Consider the following 25,932-nt stretch of genomic DNA (forward strand, 5'->3'; position numbering starts at 1 on the left):
AACACATGTTCTCAGGCCATTAACCTGACTCTCTGGTTTACTAGTTCAAAAACAACATAACCACTATGCCACCACCACCCGTACCTAGACCCAAGGAGTTTTCTGGTATCAGGTCAAAGGTGGAAAAGGAAAGTCCACGTTGAAATCTTCCCAGCTGTTACAGATATATCTGTCCATGATGGTATTTGTAGGAGTGACAACTGCACAATCTTTGAGGAGACACAATCATATCTTTACACTGTGGACACCCTCCCTCTTGGGTGACAAAACTAAGCCAAATGACATCGATTTAGATAAGATTAGATGTAGAAGCTCAAAACTGGACAAATCATTGCATTTTCTAATGGAGTTACAGGTGTTAAGACAGGATTCTCACTAGGAAGTGGCAAGATTCCAATTAATGGAGTTGTTGCTTGTTGTTGGTCACAGAGATTGCAAATCTTGCCTCGTTAACATGCAGTTTCCTGTCCTACAAAAACCACCTCTCTGCCCTCCCCCAACAACCCAACAGGCGAAGAAACTGTACATTGATAATTCTGAAGATGAAAATCAGAGTGAGTACCTTGCAAGTTCAGCTCTCAGCTTGCTCCTCTAGGTGTCATCTTGGACACTGTGCAATGTCTCAGGGCACAACTCCACATCCATACAATGCTGCATGCAGTAAGGAGAGGCAGAGCCTAAACCTTGGCGGAAGGTGTGTGCAGTAGAAGAGATTGATGGAATGGAGAAGGTCATTGACCTTCTTCTTACACTGCTGGGCATTCCTCAGCTGGCAGAGACAGCACTAATCTGGGCAGCAGACTCTGATGGAATGGCATCTTCTACCAGAAACACATCCATACGCCTACCCACCCACAAGGACCTTCGGGTCCATAGAGCAAACCACCAACTTCCCCTTATCTGTCATGTCCAGGGCAAATATCAGTTGCAGAGTAACTGTAGAATGACAGCGCTTATCTAAAAACACAGCCATTTAAAGATGACACTGGCTACAGTGATGACAGTCTATTCTGAGATATCTCAGCATCGGAGAGTTCTTTTGAGCATGGTGAATGGCTGAATTGGGATTGCATCAAACAAGAGCCTCACCATTGTGGCAGGGTAGGTATTTCATAAGGGGAGTATGGGATGATATGGTGAGAAATATTGCTGTTTCACACGTACAGAACCCTCCATGAAACTCAATGTGACAATTAATGGCAAGAATCAGCTCTTGATTTCCAGGCAGTTTCTCCACTCCACTATTACAATCAACCATGGTTCAATAAGAAGTGAAAATGAACACGCCAACAGCAGCACTGGGTGTAGCTAAAACTGCGATGTCAATTTTGATGACGTTACAATACAAGACTGCATTAATGCAAAATGGAAGCTGACCCTGTTAGAAACGGCATTCTCTGGCTAACAACTCCATTTCTCTTGCTGCCAATTGTACAAAGCTGTACCCAACTTCCCAAATTTGATGTCATTTTTGATCCTGAGATAAAGGTCAGAATTCAGAACCACACCATCATTAACTTTGCCTTTATCCACCCCTGTGACATTGTTCGACCCTATCCCTCCCTCAATTCATCTGCTGCTGAAACTCTCACCCATACATTTGTGACAACTACATCTGACTATACCAGCAGACTCTGGCTGGTCTCCCACTCTCCACCATCTGTAAGCTTTAAGCCATTCAAAATTCTGCTGTGTCTTAATCACACCAAATTCTATCTACCCATCACCCTTGTGCTTGTTGATCTACAATGGCTCCCAGTTAAGCAATGTTTCATTTTTAGGATTCTCATTCTTATTTTGAAATCCATACAGGGATTCAGGCAGCACGGTGGCTGTGGTTAGCACTGCTGCCTCAAAGCGCCAGGGACCCGGGTTCGATTTCACCCTCGGGCAACTGTCTGTGTGGAGTTTGCACATTTTCCCCGTGTCTGCGTGGGTTTCCTCCTGAAGTCCAAAGATGTGCAGGTTAGGTGGATTGGCCATGCTAAATTGCCCTATCATGTCCAGGGATGTGCAGGCTAGGTAGATTAGCCATGAGGAATGCAGGGTTATAAGGTAGGGTGTGGGATGCTCTTCAGAGGGTTGATGTAGACTCAATGGACTGAATAGCCTGTTTCCATACTGTAAGTATTCTATGATTCATGTCCCCCCCCCCCAGATATCTGTACACCTTGAATTTTGTCATCTTGAAGCACCACAAATTTAATTGTTCCATCATAAATTGAAATTCCCTCCCTAAACCACTCCATATTTGTACTTCTCTTTCTTCCCTTAGGTGCTCTTTAAGCCGAATTTTTAAGCAAGCTTTTGGTTATCTGCCCTAATTTCTCTTTATATGCTGCAATATTTTATAATGCTTGCATTTCATTAAATTAAAGTTGCCATATAAGTAGTGTATAAGTTGTTTAACTCACGCACATTGAAACAAACTGGCTGGTCAATTATGACAGTCAAGATCATAGAAGATCAGAAATCAAAATCGAGACTGAGAACAGTTTATTTTTAAGATCCACCAAAGTTGGAGACACATGTAGTAAAGCAAATAGTTTTAGGAACGAGATTGAAAAGAATAGGGATGTGATAACCGAAGGATCTGTCACCAATGATGGGCCATTTGAGATAGTAATGCACAAGTGGCTAAAATCATTGGGCTGAGTAGTGGCGATGGTGTTTCATATTGATAAATGGGAGCTGTTGCATTTTGGATATACAAGCAAGGGCAGGACTTCTACAGTCCTGCGAAGTGATGTTGAACAGACAGACCTCAAGGTTCCGGTTACTTGGTTCTTTGAAAGTTGCATAACAGGTAGACAGGGTGGTAATGAAGGCATTTGCTACACTTGCCTTCATTGCTCAGAGCATTGAGAATAGGAGTTGGGACATCATGTTGTGGTTGCACAGGACATTGGTGAGGTCACTTTTGGAATACTGTGTACAGTTCTGGTCTATATAAGAAGGATATTATTAAAGGCGTATGGTGTGTTGACTTTTGTTAGCAGGGGGATTGAGTTTAACAGCCGCAAGGTTATGCTGCAGCTCTATAAAACACTGGTTAGACCACACTTGGAATATTGTGTTCAGTTCTGGTCGCCTCATTATAGGATGTGGAAGCTTTAGAGAGGGTGCAGAGGACATTTACCAGGATGCTGCCTGGACTGGAGGGCAGGTCTTATGAGGAAAGGTTGAGGGAGCTAGGGCTTTTCTCAATGGAGCGAAGAAGGATGAGAGGTGACTTGATAGAGGTGTACAAGATGATGAGGCATAGATAGAGTGGATAGCCAGAGGCTTCTTCCCAGGGCGGAAATGGCTATCACGAGGGGACATAATTTTAAGGTGATTGGAGGAAGGTATAGGGGAAATGTCAGAGGTAGGTTCTTTACAGAGAGTGGAATGCACTGCCAGCAGTGGTAGTATAGTCAGATACATTAGGGACATTTAAGCGACTCTTGGATAGGCATATGGATGATAGTAAAATGAAGGGTATGCAGGTTAGTTTGATCTTAGAGTAGGATAATAGGTCAGCACGACATTGTGGGCCAAAGGATCTGTACTGTGCTGTACTGTTCTATGTTCTACGTAAATTGGAGAGGTGCAGAAAAGATTTACCAGGATGTTACCAGGACTGGAGGGTTTGAGTTGTAAGGAGAGGCTGGATAGGCTGGGACTTTTTTCATTGGAGCATAGGAGATTGAGGGGTGACCTTATAGAGGTTTGTAAATTATGATGGTCAATGTTAAGGTGAATAGCAAAGGTCTTTTCCTTAGGATAGGGAAGTTCAAGACTAGAGGGTGTATTTTTAAGGTCAGAGGAGAAAGATTTAAAAGGAACCTGAATGGCAACATTTTCACACAGAGGTTGGTTCATATGGGGAATGAATTGCCAGAGGAAGTGATAGATGCAGGTACAATTACAACATTTAAAAGACATTTGGACAGGTACATGAATGGGAAAGGTTTAGAGGGATATAGGCCAAATGCAAGCAAATGGGGCTAGTTTAATTTGGGAAATTTGGTTGGCATGGATGAGTCCGACCAAAGAGTCTGTTTCCGTGCTGAATGAAAGTATAACATATAACTGGACCAAAGTGTGTTTGCGGAGTTATAATAGAGTGAGACAAAGGAAGTATTTGTACACTGGAAGCAATGCAAGTTGAGATATTTCCTTCAATGAAAGTAAAATACCGTGATGCTGTAAATCTGAAACAAACACAGAATGCTGGAGAAGCTCAGCATCTGTGGAGAGAAATGGAGCCAATATTTTGACACTGGCATGACTCTTCAGTTTTCAAGAAGAGATTTTTTTGTGGCTCACGTCACCCACCTTGGGTCCTGTCAGGCCCGATCTTTGCTACGAAGGAGGGTGGGTTTTCAGGAAGGAATGAGGCCTGCAGCCTCTTGACATAGACCAGAGGTGGTCAAAGGAGTTGCTGAGTTGAGATAGATTCTTTAAAATGCCTGCTTCAGTTCTTTGTGACTTTGCATTAGTTATTTGTCACATATTAGGTCCTTTAATCCTTACCTCACACGTGAATGAATTGCTCACCACCCTCAGTCATCCATTCCAACTCATGGAAACACATTCCTCTGTACACAAAATGGTCCACCATGCCAACTTAATGGCAGCCCTTGTCCACCACCCACTCACTATAAACTCTTAAAGCCACCGTCAATGTAATGCCAAGACATGTCCATGACCCACCCACTGGCCCCTTCTGGACCACCCATCATCTTTTTTCTTGTACCCTTCCATGCTAACTCATCCAGAATTTACCATAGGCAGACTCAGGAGACATGTTTAGATGAAATAAAATAGAGGTGTAAATATTTATCACAGACTTTGTTGTAGTTAAAAAAAACCTTCCATTCATGAAAGCCACTCAAAATGTAAAAGCTCCTCAAATACTTTTATAATATTTTATACGGACAAAGAGACTTATAACTACAAAGACAGCTAATCCTTTCAAGTTTTCTTTGAGCTGTCAACCAAACTGTGAAATTACAGCCCCCTTCCTCAATGAGATAATATCAGGTTGTGGGCATCAGCAACGTTCATGATGTTGCAATGCTTGCCCTTGGGTTAATGTCAACAGGCAGCTACAGCAGATGTTTTCCAACTTTCACTAACACAGCTACACTATTTTTGTTCAAATTTGGAAATTGTTGGGAATTTTATTCTTCACAGTTTGATAGTTCAAACTTTATATTCCCTTCATGAGCGGTCATGGATCTCCTCCATTAATTAGTTATTCCCACACTGCAGGCACATCCATTTCCACATCAAAAATGGGTCCTGATAAAACTCAGCACCATTATATTGCTTTCAAAATGGCAAAAATCACCCTTGGAATTTATGCTGCTCACAAAATGGACCATGAAAGCCTCTGCTGTCTGCATTATTTGACCTGTTAAAGCTTCCATGTGAAAGAGTAGACAATATGAAGTTGGGCAAGCATAGAAAGAGGTAAATAAGGAAAAAGAAACAGAGCTAAAATTACAAAATATCAAAATAATAGTGGAATAGCACACCACAAAACGTTGAATTTTATCATTTGGAATCCTGGTATGTGCTTTAATAGTCAACATCCTAGCATATACACCTTACAATTTAAATAACATCATATTTCTTATAAATGGTCTACAAGGGTGGCATTTAAATTATATTCATTAAATTCATTTACACTTCAGTGGTTAAGAAACTAATCTTTTGATTTTGCATCCTGCACACATTAAAAGACACATGCAGAAAAGCAGTTGCTCACTAGGAATACCAAACAGAAACATTAAACAGAGTATCAGCAAACAAGACCAAGACACATCAAGGTTGAAATTCACCTTGGGCAGTGTTGCAAAACGGACAACAGCAGATTGGCAACCATATTACTGGGCCTGATCTTTTTCAATGGAAAGAAAATTGGTTGGGGTACAAAATAGTTGTTAATTCAAAAAACATCGTATGAAAGAGACCATTCAGTTCATTGCGTTTATGCTAGTGCTTTGCAGGAGGACTAAAACTAGGCCCAGTCCCTGCTGCCCTGCATTTTGTTCTTTTATTTCCTCTTTAGGTATTTATCGAATTTTGCTTATCCCTGTTTCATGCTATTGTGCAAAATTGAATTTTACCAAAATGGAATTTTCAATTTAAAATAATCAATAGGAGAAGTTGCTAGCAAAGCAACGTGTTTTATGGATTACATGAATATTTCTAACAATTTTACATTTTTTGATTAGAAATTCTATTTATTTCAAAAGCACAATTTAGAAGTGAATTATAAAGTCAATACAAGTTCAATGTGGGACTTAACTAATTACATCTTCAGAGTTCTCTATAATGGCCTCGTTTTGTAACAGTGTGCAATGGCAGAAAAGAACCTATAGGTTACTGCATTGACTTAAGCTTTCCACAACCATGGAAGTACAGAAAAATACATATTAGGTTTATTACAATGACTCTTGAGTCTTGCTAGAGGTTCAAGGTGCCTGCTGACAGCAAGCAGTAAAGGATCAAACAAATAAATAGTTTTTTTGTGGAGCATTAAAAAAATCAGCATGCCTACCAGCAGATACTGTATTTATACCTTGACCAAAACAATGAGAACACAATACCATAACTGCAGTTAGGGATAAATATTCTTTCATAGAATTCCTACAGTGCAGAAGCAGGCCGTTCGGCCCATTGAATCTACACAGATCCCTTCGAAAGGCTTCCCACCCAGACCAACTCCCCACTCCATCTCAGTACCCCTGCATTTCCCATGACTAAGCCACATAGCCCACATATCCCAGGACACTGTGGGCAATTCAGCATGGTCAATCCACCTATCCTGAATACCTTTGGATTGTGGGTAGAAACCAGATCAGCCAGAGGAAACCCATACAGACACAGGGAGAACATGCAAACTTTATATAGACAGTCACTCGGGGTGGAATCGAACCCGGGTCCCTGGTGCTGTGAGGCAGCAGTGCTAACCACTGAGCCACCGGGCCACCCAGTCTGACAGTCAAGGAGGAGATATGCCTTTCAAAAAAACCCTTCAATTTCAGATATAACAATATTAATGATTTCTGGTCTAAGCAAAATGTTATTTTAGCACATTTGTAAAATGAACAAGAATAAAGAACAAGAGGCATAGATTTAAAGTGTTCTGTAAAATAGGGAAGGGTGAAATGAGGAAAACTTTATTTATATAGCATGTAGTTAGGTATGAATGCAGTGCTTGGAAGTGTGGTGGAGGCAGGTCAATTGAAGCATTCAAGATGGCATTGAATGATTATTTGGACAATAATAATGTACAGGCATATAGTGAAAAGCAGGAGATTAGCACTGTGTAATACTATTTTTTAAATGAGCTGGTGCAGGCACAATGGGTCAAATAGCCTCTTTCTGCTTCATAACAATTCTGTTATACACCATCATGGACCCAGTTTTGAGAGAATATATGTTGTAATGATTCCACTTAACAGCTATAAATAAAATGATAACAAGAACACTCACACCCAACAGCTGGTTACAGTAGTTAAGGCAGCTTAGTTTGCTTGTTTACAAAGCAATTGGAATGGATGACCTTCTCATGAGCAGACAACAGTTCTAACCAAACAAATGAGAAAGCGAAAGACAGCAGAGGAAAAGAGAGCACATTTTGCTGCAGAAAATACAGTTTTGAAGTAAATAATTAGCTTACTTTAGTTGAGCTCCTTCAAACCTGTATGCACAGCAAGAATTCCAGAAAACCTATTAAGACTGTCAATGCTTGAAAGCAGACTCAGCAGGATGATGCCAATTCAGTTGTCATACAAACTGTAGTGTTCTCTAGCAGTATCAGTGCTCTGTATATGTTGCCAGGATCAACACTGTGGTTCATCCACAAGGACAAACTGGTCTTCAAATGGCATGAACAGATTGTACCGGTAGCACAGCAGGGGTTACAGACTCCTTCTAGGTGATTCAAGGAAACTATATTGGAAATTGTTGAAGAGCAAAGAAACAGCAAATTGTGAAACTGGAAGCATTCTCTGCTGTCATAGAAAGTAGCATAATGGCATATAAAAGTAAAATATTGCAGATAATGAAAATCATCCGCAGTCCAGATGAAACAATAAATTGAGACCCTGTCTATCTGTTCAGGTTTATATAAAACATGCTATGATACTCCTTACAGAAGAGCAAATGAGGTTTCCCAATTTGTGGGTCAATAATTGAACTAACAGCAAATGGATTAACTATTAACTCATCTTACATACTAGTTGCTCTATGCTAATTAACTGTCACGTTTGCTACATATAAAGGGTTATGCATTTCAAAAGTAATTAAATGGCTGTAAGGTCTTTGGAAAAAGCACACGAAAAATGCTATATAAATTTAATTTCATTTCATGAAGTAAAGGATAAATCCTTTGATCCCCTTATTTAAGGAAAGATATCAATTCATTGGAGGCAGGTCAAAGAAGGTGCACTGGAATGAACCCTAGTATGTAGGGATTGTCTTGTGAGCAAAGGCTAAATAGTTTCGGGCACTATTTGCAGGAGTTTAGATGAATGAAAGGGGATCTCATTCAAAACATATAGGATTCTTAACAGGCTTCGCAGAGTAAATGTTGACAGAATGTTTCCCCTCATCTCTAGGACCAGAGGGCATATAAAGGGGCACCAATTTAAGACTGCGATGAGGAGGAATTTTTTCTTTCAGAGGGTTGAGAATCTTCAGAGTTCATTGACTTCAGAGTCCTTGCAGATATTTAAGGCTGAGATAGATTCTTGATCAGAAAGGGGAATCAAGGGGTATGAGGAAAGGGCAGGAAGGTGGACATTAGGAATGTTGGATCCTACTCAATGGTGGAGCAGGCATGAAGGGCTGAATAGCTGACTCCTGTTCCTAATATTTATGGTCTTATTCACCAGCTTGTGCCTCTAAAAATGCAATGTTAAGGCATTAATGGCACTTTGCTGTTTCTATCTGCCGCTGCTTGTGTTTTCTTCCACACATTGTTGGTTACCAGAGTTGCCCTGCTTGTTGTTGCTGTTAGGAATCAGCATCATTCCTCTTTTCTCCCTATTGTTCTTTTGTTAAACAAAGTGTGTTGTGACAAGAGGTTATTTGTTAGAAGTTCCACTTGCGCTAGCAGAAGAACAAAAGCAGAGCAGTGGGAGAATGGGGGTGTGAGAAAACTCTCTCCATTTTGTTGACAAGGCTGGAAAAGAATGAGTTGTGCACATAAACCTTTTTCTTTCATGTGGGACTTCTCCACTAGAAACTAGTGGATAGAATTGACAGGAAAATGATAAAAGCTGCAATGAAGCTGAACAGAAAAAATGCCACAAAAGGCAAATCTACTTTGTTATCACTATGGCAACAAGGAAAGTTGTTGACAGCAGCAAAGAGATAGAAATAGAAACTAAACCGAACTGGATAACTCAAGGAAAATTAAAATATCGCATATAATTAAGGGTAGAATGGCTGTACAATTTCAGAGATAACTTGTAGGAATATAAAAATTAATGAAAACAATCAATCAATTTAAACAATAAATTTGCATGCAGGAATATTCCAGCAGACAAAAACAAAACAGCTAAAAATTGGATCCACATCCTACTTACAGATAAAAGAGTTAGGGACAGAGAAGAACTTGAGAAAGCAGCTACTGAGGATTTCACTTGATAAATGGGTTACTAACAGGTCTTGAAGCACACTCTTACCACGGCACTTGTCTCCTCAGTTTCTTTCATCCTCTGTCAAGTTATGTATAACCATTGTGAATATACTATCAAGTATAAATATGATTCTTTGCATATAACATTCTGGATCATAAGTATTCACAAGTTCTGCTCTGATGCTGTAGATATAACAGGTTTTTGTGTTAGCTGTGATATTTTCCTTTCCTTTCTTTCTCCCTCTAGCTGTACTCTCTTAGAGTCTGCAAAGGTAGTTGTCTCAAAGAACTGTATACCTCAATATAGACCTCAGAACTAGATGCAGAAGATTTTTTTTAAAATCAAAACCTAAAACACTAGAGAATAAGGAGAAGAAACACAGACAGATGATAGAAAAAAGCAGAAATAAACAAGAGGAAGATAAAACAGACAGAGTGAAATAAAGTTTCTGAGAAGATTTGTAGCTCAGGTTGTGATGAGATTGTAGACTTGCTTGCCGAGCCGATGAGTTTGGTTGCAGACATTTCGTCACCCTGCTAGGTTTGCTTTCAAACACATTAAACTGGACTCGATATACAAACCACTGAAAAACAGAACTGGAAGTAATGCCAAACACCCCAGCAAACCGAGGCATATAAATAACAAGCAGGACAGAACACCAACACTTCACCGGAGGCGCACTGACGATGTTACCCAGCTGGGTGACAAAATGTCTGCAACTAAACACACTGGCTCTGCGAGCAAGTCTACAACCTCAAAGTGAAATAAAAGTAGCAGAAATTAAACTAGGAGCAGAAGTAGATCATGCAACCCCTTAAACCAGTCAATAAGTTCATGGCTAATCCTCAACTTCACTTCCTCGCCCCATCTCTTTATCACTCAGAGTCCAAAAATCTCAACTTCAGAACTGAGCAGCCACAGCTTTTTGGGGGTAGAAAATCCAAAGCTTCAAATTCCTCTGGGTGAAGAAGCTGTCTACCTCAGTCCTAAATGGCCATCTCCTTAATTTGATGGTAGGTATACCCTGGAGCAAAATTAATGTTGGTGATGTAAGACAATGAAAGACGCATATTTATCAACTCTGGGGAGCCTGGCACTATTTCAGATTAAATAAGCCATACACAGGTTGACATTCCCATCATCAGGAATTACTGGCTAGTTAGAGACTGACAGCACTCCAGTACAAGCAGCAACATGGGGAGAAGATGGCCACAGCTTTTAGTACACTGCATCCTCAACAGGAATCACTGATGGATTGCTGGAGAGAGGCAAGTGTGAACAGAATGGCCCCCAGTATTGCCAGCTCACTTGATGGTGCATAGAGGTACTGAGAATGAGTACTAGCACCCCACCATCCCATTGGAACACAGGCAAATAAAAACAGAAACACAGAGAAACACAGCAGGTCTGGCAGCATTTGCTGACAGCAAAACAGAGTTAACATTTCTAGTCAGATATTACTCTTCTTTAGAACCATTCCTGCTCAGCTGGTCGCACTCTTGCCTTTGAGTTAAAGGTTATGGGTTCAAATCATATTCCATGCTTATGAGGACAAAAAAATTCAACTGATGGTCTAGGGGAGTATCTGGGGAACGCTTTCTTGTCAGATATGCCCAATGTTGCATGCAATTTTAAACTGAAGATCCATCTGCCCTCCCAGATGGGTATAAAAAAATCCCATGGCATTATTTCAAAGAAGAGTAGGAGGGTTATCCCAGGGATTTGAAAATATTTCCCTCAGTAACTAAGAACAAGAGATCCAGTCAGAAATATTTAAAAGAGGCTGCAAATAAATAGCAATTAACATTCCCACTGATTACTTTCATTTTTCAAGGATCAATCAGAGGGACGGTTTATTTTGTGACTTTGAACTGAATTAATGCAAACTGCTCTTTCAGTAACTTGATCAAAATACTCATTTTTCAAAGTAATTAATAAACCAAGAAATCAACAATTGAAACCTAGGCAGATATCTAGAACAGTAAATTACTGTTTCTCTCCTACAGCTGGTAAAATATATACAATTATTAGTAAACAATACTGTAATATCAAGCCGTAAGATGCATATCATATATTGAAAATTGAGCCTTCTTACTTTAACAGAATGTACTGAACTTGATTTATAGTAGGTTTTTGAAGCAAAAGTTAAAATTAATGGTACAGTATGTTGTTTTCCCCATAAAATCTAGAGTCAATTGCAAGAGAGCTACTGGGTAGGATACATGTTGTACATCAGAAGGAAACAAATTCACCATCAATACTATATGGACTCAGAAATGTAGCCTATCTAAAGTGAGTCAGTGAGAATTACAATCGAAAATAAAATAACAAAGTGAAATGGATTAGAAAGAAAACATATTTCAAGTGGTATGAATACCTAGAAACAAAAGTTAAAGTGCTAACAATACACAATAATGTACAACATGTATCCTACCTAATAGCTCTCTTTGTGAAGCTCGAGGACAGTGAGGAGGCCTCAGGCTTGGTGCCAACCAGTGGGCAGAAAGGAGACATGAGTCAGAGAAAGACTTGAAAAACAATTGTCAATGGCCTGAACCTAATTCTTTCTATTCTGAAATGTAGGTTCCTATTATTCTCAGTTGTCCTGGATCCCATAGTCCACCTCAGGGAGGGGACGTCAAAGTGTCAGAGAGAGGCCCCATATCTTTCTCCTGCACCATCCAATACTGCAGATACATTCACCTCAGTAGGTATGTATTTGTGGTTAGAGCTGTGGTCACAGTCTGGTGAGCATATCACAGAGACATACTGGAGCAGCCAATGGAGGACATGACAGCCGAGGCGCCTGATACTTACAGGACTGTTGGAGGCCCTGCCCACATTGAGCTGCTGGCAGATGACAGGCCTCTCTGTCACTAAAATCAGTGGCTGCAATGACAAGGCAGATAAACATAAGGCAGAGCTGTCAGAGGCATTGTGCAGACATGCACAGATAACAGAATTCTGCAATGAATAACTCAATTCTGTCTCCACAAAGGAGGTCCATCATTTATAAGGAACAAGTCAGGAGTGTGATAGATTAAGTGGAATACTCTCCACTTGCCTGGAAGAGTGCAGCTCCAACAACAGTCAATGTGCCTCCAGATCTTTCCTCCTGGCTCTCTGGATCTGTCCTTAAACTGACAAATTCTCTAATTCTTTTAAAGAGGCAGTCATCATCTCTTTGATTCAGTGATGTGAGGCAGAATGGAGATGTGAGTGAGACACTACTCAATTTCATAGCGGAGCCCTGGAAGAATCTGCTTGTGTAGAAAGTTAATGCTGCGGCAAACTTCAAAGGCATTGACATTGGCCCCTTCCAGTACCAAGGTACAAAGTGATCTTGAGAGAATACATGTCAGGAACTGTCTTCTGAAACATCTTCAGCTAACACTGGCCTTGCCATCTGCAGGTTGCACGAGCATAGGATTCTGGGACATGCCATTGCTTTGCCTCAGACTGGGTCCTCATTGGCTTCACAGGAACATCCTCAGCCTCTAGTCCTGTTGTACTTCTGTCTACACATTGAATACAACTGGTTCCATCACATTTCTTTGTCATGATCCCTCTGCCACGGAGTAGAAAAGATCCACATTGGCTCTAAAGCCTCTACAGTTCCAAGGGTACGTCCTCCAATGGTTACCTGACTTTCACCAAACACTTGTCCCTGTGATTGAATGGTCGTCACAGTCATCTTCTACACGCTCATCCCAACCTCTTCGCTTTTCTTCCAACAAAACTTCTGAATTGTGACAGACAGCTACATATGGATCACCTTCCACCTCAAAGTCTCTTTTGCCAGCTCACTATCAGCTTAAATCAGATATCGTCTCCTTTAAGCTGGAGTTCTCTGCCCAACCTCTCTGTCCTGTTGAGAGGTAACTGCTTCACCAGAAAATCTACAGCTGTAAGAAATGATGTCTTCAGGAATATTATAACATTGGTAGGCATGGTATATTGAACCCTTGGCAGAAGTTTGTATACTTCCTTTGTTCTGCCTTTCAGTTGTAGAGACAAGGTAAGGGAGAAAAAAGATGCAAAATGAGGGTCAGAGAATGGCAGGAGGGGGCAGAGAGAAATAAACCCAGGAGTACACCAACAATGAACACTAGTTGTTACAAATGGCCTTGTGTTATAATCTCTGGTCAGGTAATTCAGAGACCTAGATTAATGTTTTCAGGATCTGTATTCAAATTCTACCATGGGATTGAATCAATGGGATTAAAAGTCCAACTACAACCATTAAACCATTGTTGTAGAAACTCACCTGGTTCATTAAAACCCTTTAAGGAAAGAGATCTACTGTCATATCCTGGTCTGGCCTACATGTGACTCCAATAAGATCTGAAGTGGCCAGTAAGTCATTTATTACTTAAAACTCTTCATTCTTATTTAAAGGATGACATAAAGTGCAATGGAGGAGGCTTGCTAGGTTTTTATGTTGAATGATTGGTTCTCTCATGAGACAAACACAAATTGTGCTGGAGAAACTCAGTGGATCTGGCAGCATCTGCGAAGAGAGAAAAACAGAATTACTGTTTCAAAGTTATAACTCCTGGTTGGAAAATGGTGATTGTTATCCTTCTGACAAAAGTGGAGTAGAAGCAAGGGGAAGAGAGGGTGTGAAAAACAAAGGGGCTGATTGTGATGAAAGAGAATTTGAGATGTAAAATGGGTATGATTTAAAATGTGAAAGGAAAAAAAGGCTCCTCCCTGCTGAGAGCAAAATGGAATAGAAGGAAAATAGAGGACAGACATCATGTGGTCAGGCTTTGAAGTTGTAGAATTCAGTATTGAATACTAGAGACTGTAAAATACCGAGCAGAAAATGAGGTGTTGTTCCTCAAACTTGCATTGTGCTTTGTTTGAACATCACAACAGGCCAAAGATAGAAATGTTAGCTTGAGAGCAACGTGGTTTATTGATGAGCAAACAACCAGGAGGTCAGTGTCATTCCTGCGAAAAAAAGTGGAAGTATTCCATAAAGTGCTAACCAAGTTTGTATTTGGTCTTGCCAATGTATAGGAGACTGCACTGTGGACAGCAAGTACAGAAATTAAAAGAAGTAGATGTAAAGCATTGCTTCACCAGGAAGGTGTGTCTGGGGCCTTGGACAGTGAGAATGGATGAGGTGAATGGGCAAGTGTTGCTCCTTCTGCAAGTTAGGAAGTTGCCATGGGGGAGTGACGAACTTTATGAATGATGAAGGAGTGGACTATGGCATCATGAGAGGAATGGTCCCTGAGGGATTCTGTTAGTGGAGGGGAGAGGAAGATGTGTTTGGTTGTGACATCCTGCTAGAAATGGCCCAGGTTGTCTTATGAGGATAAGTTGGACGTAGTTGAGTTTGTTTTAACTTGTGTTTAGAAAAGTAAGGGTGACTTGACTGAAATGTTTTAAGATCCTGAATGGTCTTGTCAGGGTGGACATTTTTCTTCTTGTGAGTGAGTCCAGCTCTGCTTTAAAATTAGAAATTGAGGAGAATAAATGAGAAACTTTTTCTCTCAGAAGGTTTGTGACTTTGGAGATCTCTGCCTCAGAAGACAGTGGAAACAGGACCACTGACTGTTTTTAAGACTGACGGATAGATTCTTGTTAGGCAGGGACCACACGGGTTATTGGAGGTAAACGGGAATGTAGAAACTGAAACACCTGTCCCGAAATACAGTGAAAATCTTTGTTTACGAGTGATTCAGGCAGATCACAGCAAGCAAAGGATGAACAGATCAAAAAGACTTAGAGGCATAAAGGTAACATTGCAGGTTACATTATTTAAGACTAGGGTCCATTCAACAGTCTGATAATGGCCAGAAAGAAGCCGTTTCTGAACCTGTTCATGCGTGAGTTCAGGCTTCTGTATCTTCTGCCTGATGGAAGAAGTTGTAGGAAGTCATTACCAGGGTGTGATGGGTCTTTGATGATGTTGGCCACCTTTCCGTGGCAGCGGGCCATGCAAGTAGAGTCCATGGATGGAAGGTTGGCTTCTGTGATGGTCTGGGCTGTGTACACCACCTTCTGCAGTTTCTTATGGTCCTGGGCTGAGCAGTTGCCATACCATGCCGTTATGCACCCAGACAGTATGCTTTCAATTGTGCATCTGTAAAAGTTGGTGAGGGACCTCATGGACATACCAAATTTCCTGAGGAAGAAGAGGTGTTGGTGTGCCTTCTTGTCTGTCACATTTACGTGAGAAGTTCAGGACAAGTCGTTGGTTATTGTTACTCCGAGGAACTTGATGATCTTCTCTCAACCTCAGTTCCGTTGATGTAGATGGGAGCATGTTCTCCTCCTTTCTTTCTTAAGTCGATGATCAGTTCTTTAGTTTTGCTGACATTGACAGACAGATTGTTTTCATTGCACCAAGACCTCTATCTCCCTTCTGTATTTTCACTCATTGTTCTTAGATATTCATCCCACTATGGTGGGATCGTCAGCGAACTTGTAGATGATGTTCAATCGGAATTTGGTAACACAGTCATAGGCGTACAGGGAGTACAGTAGGGGGCTGAGGATGCATCCTTAGGGGGCTCCAGTGTTAAGTGTTATTGTGGAGGAGGTGCGGTTACCTATCTTGCGGCCAAGGGTCAGAAAGCTGAGGATCTAGTTGCAGGAGGGCAGAGCCAAGACCAAGGTCATGGAGTTTTGAGATCAGTCTGGAGGACATAATGGTATTGTAGGCGGAGCTATAGTCAATGAGCAGGAGTCTGATGTAGGTATCCTTGTTGTCTAGATGTTCCAGGGATGAGTGCAAGGCTAGGGATATGGCATCCTCTCTGGACCTGTTGTGTTGGTAGGCAAACAGTAGGGGAATGAGGTAGGTAGGGAGACTGGAGTAGATGTGGGCCATGACCAGCCCAATAGCGGTAGTCATTTAGGGACACTGCATGTGTTTTCTTGAAGCAGGTGGGGACTTCAGCTTGTAGGAGGGAGAGGTTGAAGATACGTACAACTAATTCACTCCAAATGAACCCTTACTTAATATATCCATCAGCTGTTCCCCTTGTTAGGTCTCAGGTATCCCTTCAGACTATCTTAGATGATAATAAGAGAGACTGATTTATATAGCGTTCAGAATATGTGTGTGTGTGTGTGTGTGTGTGTGTGTGAGAGAGAACTTGGTAACTAATAAACTTATAATTCAAAACTGTCTGGTTACAACGGCTCCTTTTAAATATAAATTAATTTGGTTTGGTGAAATGCATTAACAAGAAAGCAATCCTTTCTAAATTCACCTTTTTGCGACCAACCAAAGGGGTGGAGTGAATAAAGAAGGGAAGACAGTTAATCCTTTCTCACCCTTCAACCGTAATAAGTTGGGGAACCTCGACTAGGGTCTGGTGATTAGCAATTGTGACTTTGTGAAATTATATTTGATGGGATCCACTTGATGCACTGACAGGTGTCTGAGACCTGAGACCTGAGACTAGTTACTGAGACGAAGCAGGGTGAGCACAAATGATATCCCCAAACACTGAGCCTGTGACAACCTGAGAACGTTGATTACAGTCTGAGGAACCTTTCTCACAGGAGAGAAGTGCATCCTCCACGGATGGACACACATGTACAATGACTTCAGAGGAAATGGTACAGAATGAACATCAGATACATGAGAGCTTAACGAATTTTATTAGAGTTTTTTGATGAAGTAATTAACATCCGCCGTAGTTAGAAGGAATCTGCTAGATGTGGTGTACTTGACTTTCTAAAAGGCATTTGATAAGGTACCACATCAAAAATTGCTACAAAACGGGTAGAAAACATGGTGTAGGGATAACTTATCAGCATCGATTAAAAAAAAAGTGTTAGCTAGTCAGAAGCTAGCTAGAAGGGATAAAGAAATCTTTCTCAGGTTGACAGACTAGAAATTGTGCAGCGAGTCAAGGATCAGCTCAACTACTTATAATCTATGTCATTGATTTGGATGAAGGGATAAAATATATGGTAGCTAAGTTTGCTGATGACACAGAACTTAAGTGTCAGAGGAGGTAAAAAGAGTCTGTAAACATATAGAGACCCTGAGATCAAAATCCGCTGTGTTAAAATACCATCCACTGTTACTGCTAGTATAGAGGGATCTGGGTATAACAGTACATGAGTCACATGAAGACGAGTATGCAAGTGCAGAAAATGGTTAAAAAGGCAAATGAAGCATTGTTGTTTGTTGTGACGGAATTGAAATGTGATTTCAATTCATGCGTCCTCTGGGTCAGAAAGCTGAGGATCAGGTTGCAGAGAGTGGAGCCTAGACAAGGTCACGCAGTTTTCTGATCAGTTTGGAAAGGATAATGGTGTTGGAGGCAGAACTGAATCACTTCATATTTATTTAAGTCAGAGTTAATGAGCAGTAGTCATTAAGGCACACAGCATGTGTTTTCTTCGGTAAGGGACGATGGTGGTCTTCTTGAAGATGGAGGAAGCCCAGGGTAAATGAAGAAGATGAAAGAGGACTGGGGAATATTTTCGAAATACTTAGGCTACTAAACAGAATACTGCTTTGACAAGCTGCAGAGATCAACACACACTGTACCATCTATCTGTCTGTCTCTAGAGTCAGTAAACCGCTCTCAAAAGGCACGGATTGTGAGCATATCTAAACTGCCGCTTCTTAACTCACTGTACGAACTACCTTAAAATCATTTGAGAAGTCTCGACTGACTGTTTTGGGTAAACTGTGCTTCCTGAATCTTAAAAATCAGACGTAGTTGCATAATTTGCTCCCATGCTGCAATGAACAGGAAAATTGAGATTGAAGTGAGCAAAGTAGACAGAATAACTTCCAAAAAGTAACTGCAGATTACAGTTAAAGAACTGAAATCACTGTTTCTGAACATGTCTGTGAGCACAAGCGTTTTCAGAAGCTGGTCATAAGTTTGGCAATTTCACTCTTTAAAGGCTTTTGAATATGTTAGTTTCACTGAATAATAGTTCCTTGCTGCACTCTCGCCTCATTGACCTGTGTGCTGTTAAAGCCCAAATTCTAGGTTAATGCCTAAATTAACTGGGGAATTAAATGTTTTAACTACTCACTGATAGCTCAATCGTTCTTCTGCAAACCTGCTTGAGTTAAGCCCAGAAGTTGACAAGATCGTGTTGCATTGCTAAATAGGCTTCATTTTTTGTGGCTTAACCCCCATTCACATCTGAACTTGCTTTCTGCAGCAAGATGTAGATCCCCTATCCTCAGCAGTTCAAATTTTGCCCGATGCATTAGTTTTAGATGCCAGGATTCCAAATGGTTTATTTTCTGCTTTGTTAATCTGTTCTGTCAGCTTCAAATATTCAGACCTAGGCACACCCAGTGAGATATAGCTTATGTTGGCAAAGGCCTCTATATCTTCTACCAGAAAATGTTGATATTTTGTGCTCAACAGTAATTGATTGCATTCATTCATTCTGCATTTCAAATTATTCATTAAGTCATCATCTGACAGTAAATATTGATCTACTGAAAGCAGTGATTCTGAAATGAAATCACACAGTGCTTGAATCACGTGAATCGCAAATATTTACAGTCAGTGGTGTTCAGTTGAAATCACTGGCAATGAGCTGACAAGGTAATTAAGAGGATGCAAAAATACCAAAGCAGTTCCTCAGCCTAGATGTGATCAAGAATGAAACTGAGAGATCACAAGGTTCAGACATTTTTCTAAGAGCCAGCTTCAGTGACACAGAATATTTGATGTATTGAGATAGACAAATTAATCCAGCGATCATTTTTGAAAAAATCTTTACTGATGTGGTCTTTGCTGACAAGGCTAACATTTGTTGCACATCCCTAGTTGCCCTTCACTTGTCCAGGCATTAGAAATGGCAGATAAGAGTCAACATTATTGCTGTGGTCTGGAGTCACATGTAGGCCAGAACAGGTAAGGATGGCAGATTTCCTTCCCTATAGTGAGTGAACCAGATGGGTTTTTACAATAATTGATGATGATTTCTTGGCACCTGAGACTAACTATTAATTCCAGACTTTATTAATGAAATTTTTGAATTTTTCTCTCTTCTTTATCTTTTTCTACTTTCTCCTTAAACCCTCTTGCCCTTACCCTCAATACCCATCTCACTCCACCCACTCCTCACTGCTCCCTCTCTCTACTGTCCCACTCCCAATTACTCTCTCTCTCACACATGCCCTCACTTTAAGTTGGGACGACTAATTATGGTGGAGGCTTGTTCTTCTCTTGTCCACTCCCTATGTGGGACCCATTTAATGTTGAGGCATGGAGGCAATGATAGGTAATATGGTTTTGAAAGTTTGGAGGGGATTGCTAGTTATAACTCATGGGAGCAGAATAATTTGCAGGGAGTGGGACAGTTTGCTGCGGAGAGAGTTTACAGGGAGAGAGTTGGTGCGGGAGACAGTTCAGAGGGGAGGAGGTTCGTGGGAAAAATTTTGTGGGAAACTGAAGAGTTTGAGTGGGCAAGGATTCTAGGGGAGTGGGAGAGTTTGCAGCGAGAGTTCACAGGGGTGCGAGCTTGTGGGGATAGAGTTCACAGGATTGGAAAGGAAGAAGGAAGCTCTTGGGGAAATATTTTGAAAATGTGGTAAGATTCATTTATTTTTGTTTATACTATAATTTTAGGAAAATGTTGCAGGGTGGAGTTCAAAACAGTTAATAAAGAGAAATTGTTCAAGGCAGGAACTGAGACGGGAGGGATCCAAGCAAAGAAGGGGCGATGTGACAGTGTGGGACCTGAACTTGAGGTAGATTGGTTTCTCAGAGACGGGGGTAGGACTAAGGGTCTTGAGTCTGTGTTGAGGATAGGTGAACAAAGATCTTAAGATGGGGGAAATGGGGGATGAAGTGCCCTGTGCCCTTGAGGGATGCTATCTATACTCCAGAGATGTGGGAGTTTAGCCCCAATCTCTCAGGACTGTGGGTGCTACAGAGTAGGTGAGGGACACAGGTCCATGTCAGTGTATTTCCAACAAGCCTGGAGGAGTCAGCATGAAAGTTGTGACCCTGTGGTCTATGCTAACTCTTCCTAATGGGCTGTTGAATTGCTCATTGTGGTTGACAAGATTACAGGTGTTGGGGTGATGCAAGTCTTCTTTGTTGCCCTGGATCACATTGGTAAACAGCTCCGGGGTCTCAGTGGTCAGTTATTTGAGAACAGTGTCCATGTAAATGAAGGATATTAGGAAGGGAGTTTAAGGTTTTGATCCAGTGACAGTGAGAAAGCAGGATATAGTTACCCTCTAATTTTAGACTCACCCCACCCCCCACCCTAGTAAAAAGATCTTGGCTATTCACCGGTGTGGTGGCACAGTGGGTAGCACTGCTGCCTCACAGCAGCAGGGACCCGGGTTCGATTCCACCCTCGGGCAACTGTCTATGTGGAGTTTGCACATTCTCCCCGTGTCTGCGTGGGTTTCCTCCAGGTGCCCTGGTTTCCTCCCACAGTCAAAAGATGTGCAGGCTAAGTGGATTGGCCATGCTAAATTGCCCATAGTGTTCAGGGATGTGTAGGTTATAGGGGGATGGGGTCTGGGGTCTGGGTGGGATGCTCTGAGGGTTGATGCGGACTTGTTGGGCTGAAGGGCCTGTTTCCACACTGTCGGGATTCTATGCTCTATGCTCTATGATCTATCCATGCCCCTCATGATTTTATAAACCTCTATAAGGTTACCCCTCAGCCTCCAAATCTCTAGGGAAAAAAAGTCTCAGCCTATTCAGCCTTTCTCTATAGCTCAAAGCCTCTAGTTCCGACAAGTTTAACAATATCCTTTCTATTGAAAGGTGACCAGAATTGTATGCAGTATTCTAAAAGTGGCCTCACTAATGTCCTGTACACCCGAAACATGACATCCAAACTCCTATACTAATGTTCTGACCAATGAAGGCAAGTGTGCCGAAAGCCTTCTTCACCACCCTGTCTATCTGCGACTCCACTATCAAGGAACTACACACCTGCATGCCCAGGTCTCCTTGTTCAGCAACACTCCCCAGGGCCCTACCATTAACTGTATAAGTCCCATCCTGGTTTGCCTTACCAAAATGCAACACCTCACGTTTATCTAAATTAAATTTTACCTGCCACTCCTTGGCCCAATGGTCCATCTGATCAAGGTCCCACTACACCACCTATTTTGGTGTCATCTGCAAACTTTCTAATCATACCTCCTACATTCACCACAAAATAATTTATATAAATGACGAAAGGCAATGGACCCAGCACTGATGCTTGTGGTACACCACCAGTCACAGGCCTCCAGTCTGAAAAACAACCCTCTACTACTACCCTCTGTCTCACAGTTTCAATCCAATTTTGTATCCAATTTCTTCCTCACTAATCTATAGCTTGATGCTATGAACACTATTCTCAACATACTCCCAACTTTTACACTTGATATTTTACACTTGACCCTTTCATTTTCCAGGACTACAGCATATGATAGCTCCTTCCTCACTGGGCACACATTTCAGAAATTTTTCTCTTTCTGTGTCCTTAAACCAATCCTGGCACCATTCAGTATTGAGATAACAAGGTGTAGAGCTGGATGAACACAGCAGGCCAAGCAGCATCAGAGGAGCAGGAAGGCTGACGTTTCGGGCCTAGACACTTCTTCAGAAAATACCATTCAGTATTGAGTTACTTAAAGACTTCTTCTACCAACTTGTAGTTTTTGCACACCTTAGTAACTCTTTTGCAAATTTGCTTCCCTATTTCCTTCCCACTATGTTGTAGCTTATAAAATACACCAAGTAGCAGAATGGCTCTTTTTTTCACTTAATTCCAACCAAGTAAGAATCTGGCTTTGACTTCTCAAAGACATTCTCTCTAGAACAAAACAAGTATTTAGAATTCCCAGTGGGATGTTGATTACAGGTTTCTTTCAGTATGGTATTAGTTATTTGCTTGAAACGAATATTAAAGATTGTATGAAGATAAATACGCAATTTTCTGTTTTAGTTTGAATCAGTTCGTAACAATTTTTGGCTTCTAAGCTACAGCCCCATATTGAAGGTTTGAGTCTTAAATACTTTCAGGATCTACTCTGAGACTGTCTAGCGTAGTGCTCAGGGAGTGATATATTCAGAATAGATGTTTTTCCAGAAAATAGTGAGATTCAGTATCATTTTAAGGGATGAATTTAAGGATTCCATGGAAGTATTTACAGCAGAGCACACAGTTCTCACCCTACTCAGTTTTGATCCTCAATTATTTTTACTAAAAGTAATCAAAAGACATCCGCTGAGTTTTCCCAGCAACTTCTGTTTTTGTTCCTGATTTACAGCATCCGCAGTTCTTTCAGTCAACATTTGTGTGTAGTTTGTTTTTGGGGCACCATTTGTGAAAAATGGCTATAGCATCTGTCAACAGTCACTGCATTTCATAAACAATTCCTGCTTTAACATGATAAAATAATGTTATAAGTGTGGCAGATAAATGTGGAACATGTTGTTTCTACAGTCCTAGAAATACGCAATCTCAATTGAGGAATGCTTCAAATCAGTATTGAACAATATCAATGAAGTTTTACACTTATGAAATGTGATGAATTAATTACTTGTTTTTCCTGTAATTTTACGGATAAATTTTGAATCATATTTGGTTACCTTTCCATTTACAAAGATTAAAAAGGATTGTCAGTGTCTATTAAAGAACAGATTAAACCAGTCTGCAGAACTGGTCAACATAACAACATTTTCCTCTGTTCTTATTTCTCGTGTTAATTATACCTAAGATCACATATTTTACATGGAGAAAATCTTAACCAGCAAGAGATGTGAGATTCACTCGATATGCTGGGAGAAAATAAATAATTTAACAAAAAGAAAGTATCAACTTTGGCCTCGAAGGAGAAACATCACTGTAAGTGTCCAATGTCTGAAAAGGAGATAGTTACAAGTCTAACCGACTTTTACATGGCAAAAAAAACAAGGAAAAGTAATTACAAAAGGATGACTACAATATTATACACGGAGTGAAGATTGCAATTGCATTAAGCTTACCTGTTTTAGTGCTTTTTTAGTATGTTGTTGAGTAGAAGACAAGACCTTGTTTTGCGCAACTGTAGTTGAAAAACTTGTACTAGTTGGAGAAGAACTGTCATCAGGCATAGGTTTGGGGTCTGAACAAACTGGAAAAAGATGTTAAAAATTGTAAGATCACTGAGTACATGGAACACACAGTGAGACTTCCTCATTGTAAGAAAGATGTTCAATCTGTGGTTTTTAATCAAGATTTTACATTTACAAAGCAGCAGAAAACAAGTTTTTATGTGTGTGTATTAAGTATATGTAAAGGTCATTAAAAGTGATATCTCCATTTAAGTCGATTAAAAAGACAAACAAGCTTTGGTTTTGTTTCTAGAGGAAGAGACTCCAATAGCATGGCAGTAATTCTAAATAAGTACAAGACTTGATTTAGGTTACAATTGAAGTACTAGGCACCTCATTAGAGGAAGAATTTAAAAGCAAAATTATGCTGCATACATCACTAGGACATTCCAGGGAGAGTGAGTTATATTTATAAAGTCAGAATTGAAAATTAGGCATGGAATTTTTCCATTTTCAGTCAAAAGGTTTTGTTTAACAATATTCGTGGCACTCGTCTGACATGACGTGGAGCGGATTTTGTCACATGATCTTCCATTTTTTTCCTTTATTAATTGCAACAACTCTCTTGGGTATCTTTTGCAGAGAATCACATGCTGGAGAGATGGAAGTGCTTGCTAGCACCAAGACTTCTGGTTTCATGCTTCTGAGGCTCTATTTAAAGCCCAAATACACACCACTTCCCACTGTGCAAACCTGGAACTCCCCTCACACTGTAGTACTCAAGATTCCATATTTAAGATGTGATCCAGAGGAAGGGAAAGTTTGTTCCCTGCTTTACAAACAGGAACTTGGAAATGTTGGTAGAAGTTGGGGGTCAGGGGATTGCAGGGTGGAGAGGCTCCCTCCTGCCACCCCTTCTGTCTCTGTCCCAACCCCGGTCCTGAAGTCAAACGAAAAGGTATGAAATAATTGTAATATTTTACGAAGAATAAATTGGTTGCCTTATTGCTTACTGACATTACTTCTAAGACACTAGACATGTATATAAGGTTATATTCAACTCAGATAAACACCTTGGACCATTTCACTCAGAGTTGCTAATTGACAAGGTACAAGCTCACCATTGCCAAATTGCACTTGGAAAAACACTTTAAAATGCCTATGCTATAATTATCCAGTAATCTTGAATTAAAGGCTCAACTTTTTTTTTGCATCCCAGGTATTCCATGCCCTCCATAGGACATGAATCAACAAATGAAGCAATGTTACCATGTGGCAACAAATGTTAGTCTGCAACACCAATAGTTTTGGCAGCATAAGAACATTATATGGTAGAATATTTACTCCAGGCTGGTAAATCTTGATGATGTTCATTTTTCTGTAAAAGTGGGAAAACTTGCATCAATACTTTCCTCTTCCAGTCCACTCTGTCTCAGTCTATTTTATAGTCAGGGTATATCTGGTGAGGCTAATGAGTATCTGTGGTTGTTCAGTCAGTGATTATTATTAACTAACTCTGCAGAGGTCAATCACTGCAGATTAGAAAACTACTCAAAAAAGAACTTAAAAAATAATTTGAATAATTTAGAGATTTAGAGATATAAAGTGGTGATTTATCACAGAATAAAAAGCTACTAGAACAGCATGAACTTTTCTAAATTATTCAGTCAGCCTAGTGGTACAGCAATGTACTGTACAACAATTAGTAATTTTGATCAAATCATTCAAAATATCTGCTTCATTCAATCTTTAACAATATCTATACTAATTAACTCCACTATAATTAAATGCATAGATAGAAGGGTCTTAAACACTGTACGAACATTACAAAGCAATTCTGTCTCCAGCAGTGTTAGAGTTTGTAGGACAATATTTCCTTAAAGGGTGAGGTAAATAAATCATGCAATAAATATGTATCCTTTCCATTTTTACCCTTACTGAAAAAATAGATCACAAGATAAAGCAAGAATAAAAACAATCATCTTCCAATGCCACTTTGTACCTGATGACCAAGTGCACTACAACAGTCAAAACATTGAGAACATAATTTACAGAAGAAAGCTATTTGGCCTTGTGAGCCCACCATTCAAGAATATTGTGACCGATCTTATACTTCAACTCTAACTTTCCACAATATCTCAATACCCCTTAATTCCTGTTGCATACAATCACTCATTCACCTCTGACTTGAATATATGCAAAGACGCATATCTATCGCACTCCGGGGTTGAGAATTTCAAAGAATCACAAACTCTTGAATGAAGTAATTTCTCCTCATCTCA

General features: G+C 40.4%; 1 protein-coding gene across 1 annotated transcript in view; it reads right to left on the reverse strand.

Annotated features, from left to right (window-relative positions):
• Positions 1-25,932, reverse strand: part of LOC109911668 (ASXL transcriptional regulator 3) — a 269,254-nt gene that overhangs the window by 169,827 nt on the left and 73,495 nt on the right. The window contains exon 6 of the mRNA XM_048596328.1: positions 23,603-23,730. Coding sequence (XP_048452285.1) covers positions 23,603-23,730 — 128 coding nt within the window. The remainder of the gene's footprint in view (positions 1-23,602; positions 23,731-25,932) is intronic.

Source organism: Rhincodon typus, chromosome 4, assembly GCF_021869965.1.
Source record: "Rhincodon typus isolate 14 chromosome 4, sRhiTyp1.1, whole genome shotgun sequence".
NCBI lineage: Eukaryota > Metazoa > Chordata > Chondrichthyes > Orectolobiformes > Rhincodontidae > Rhincodon > Rhincodon typus.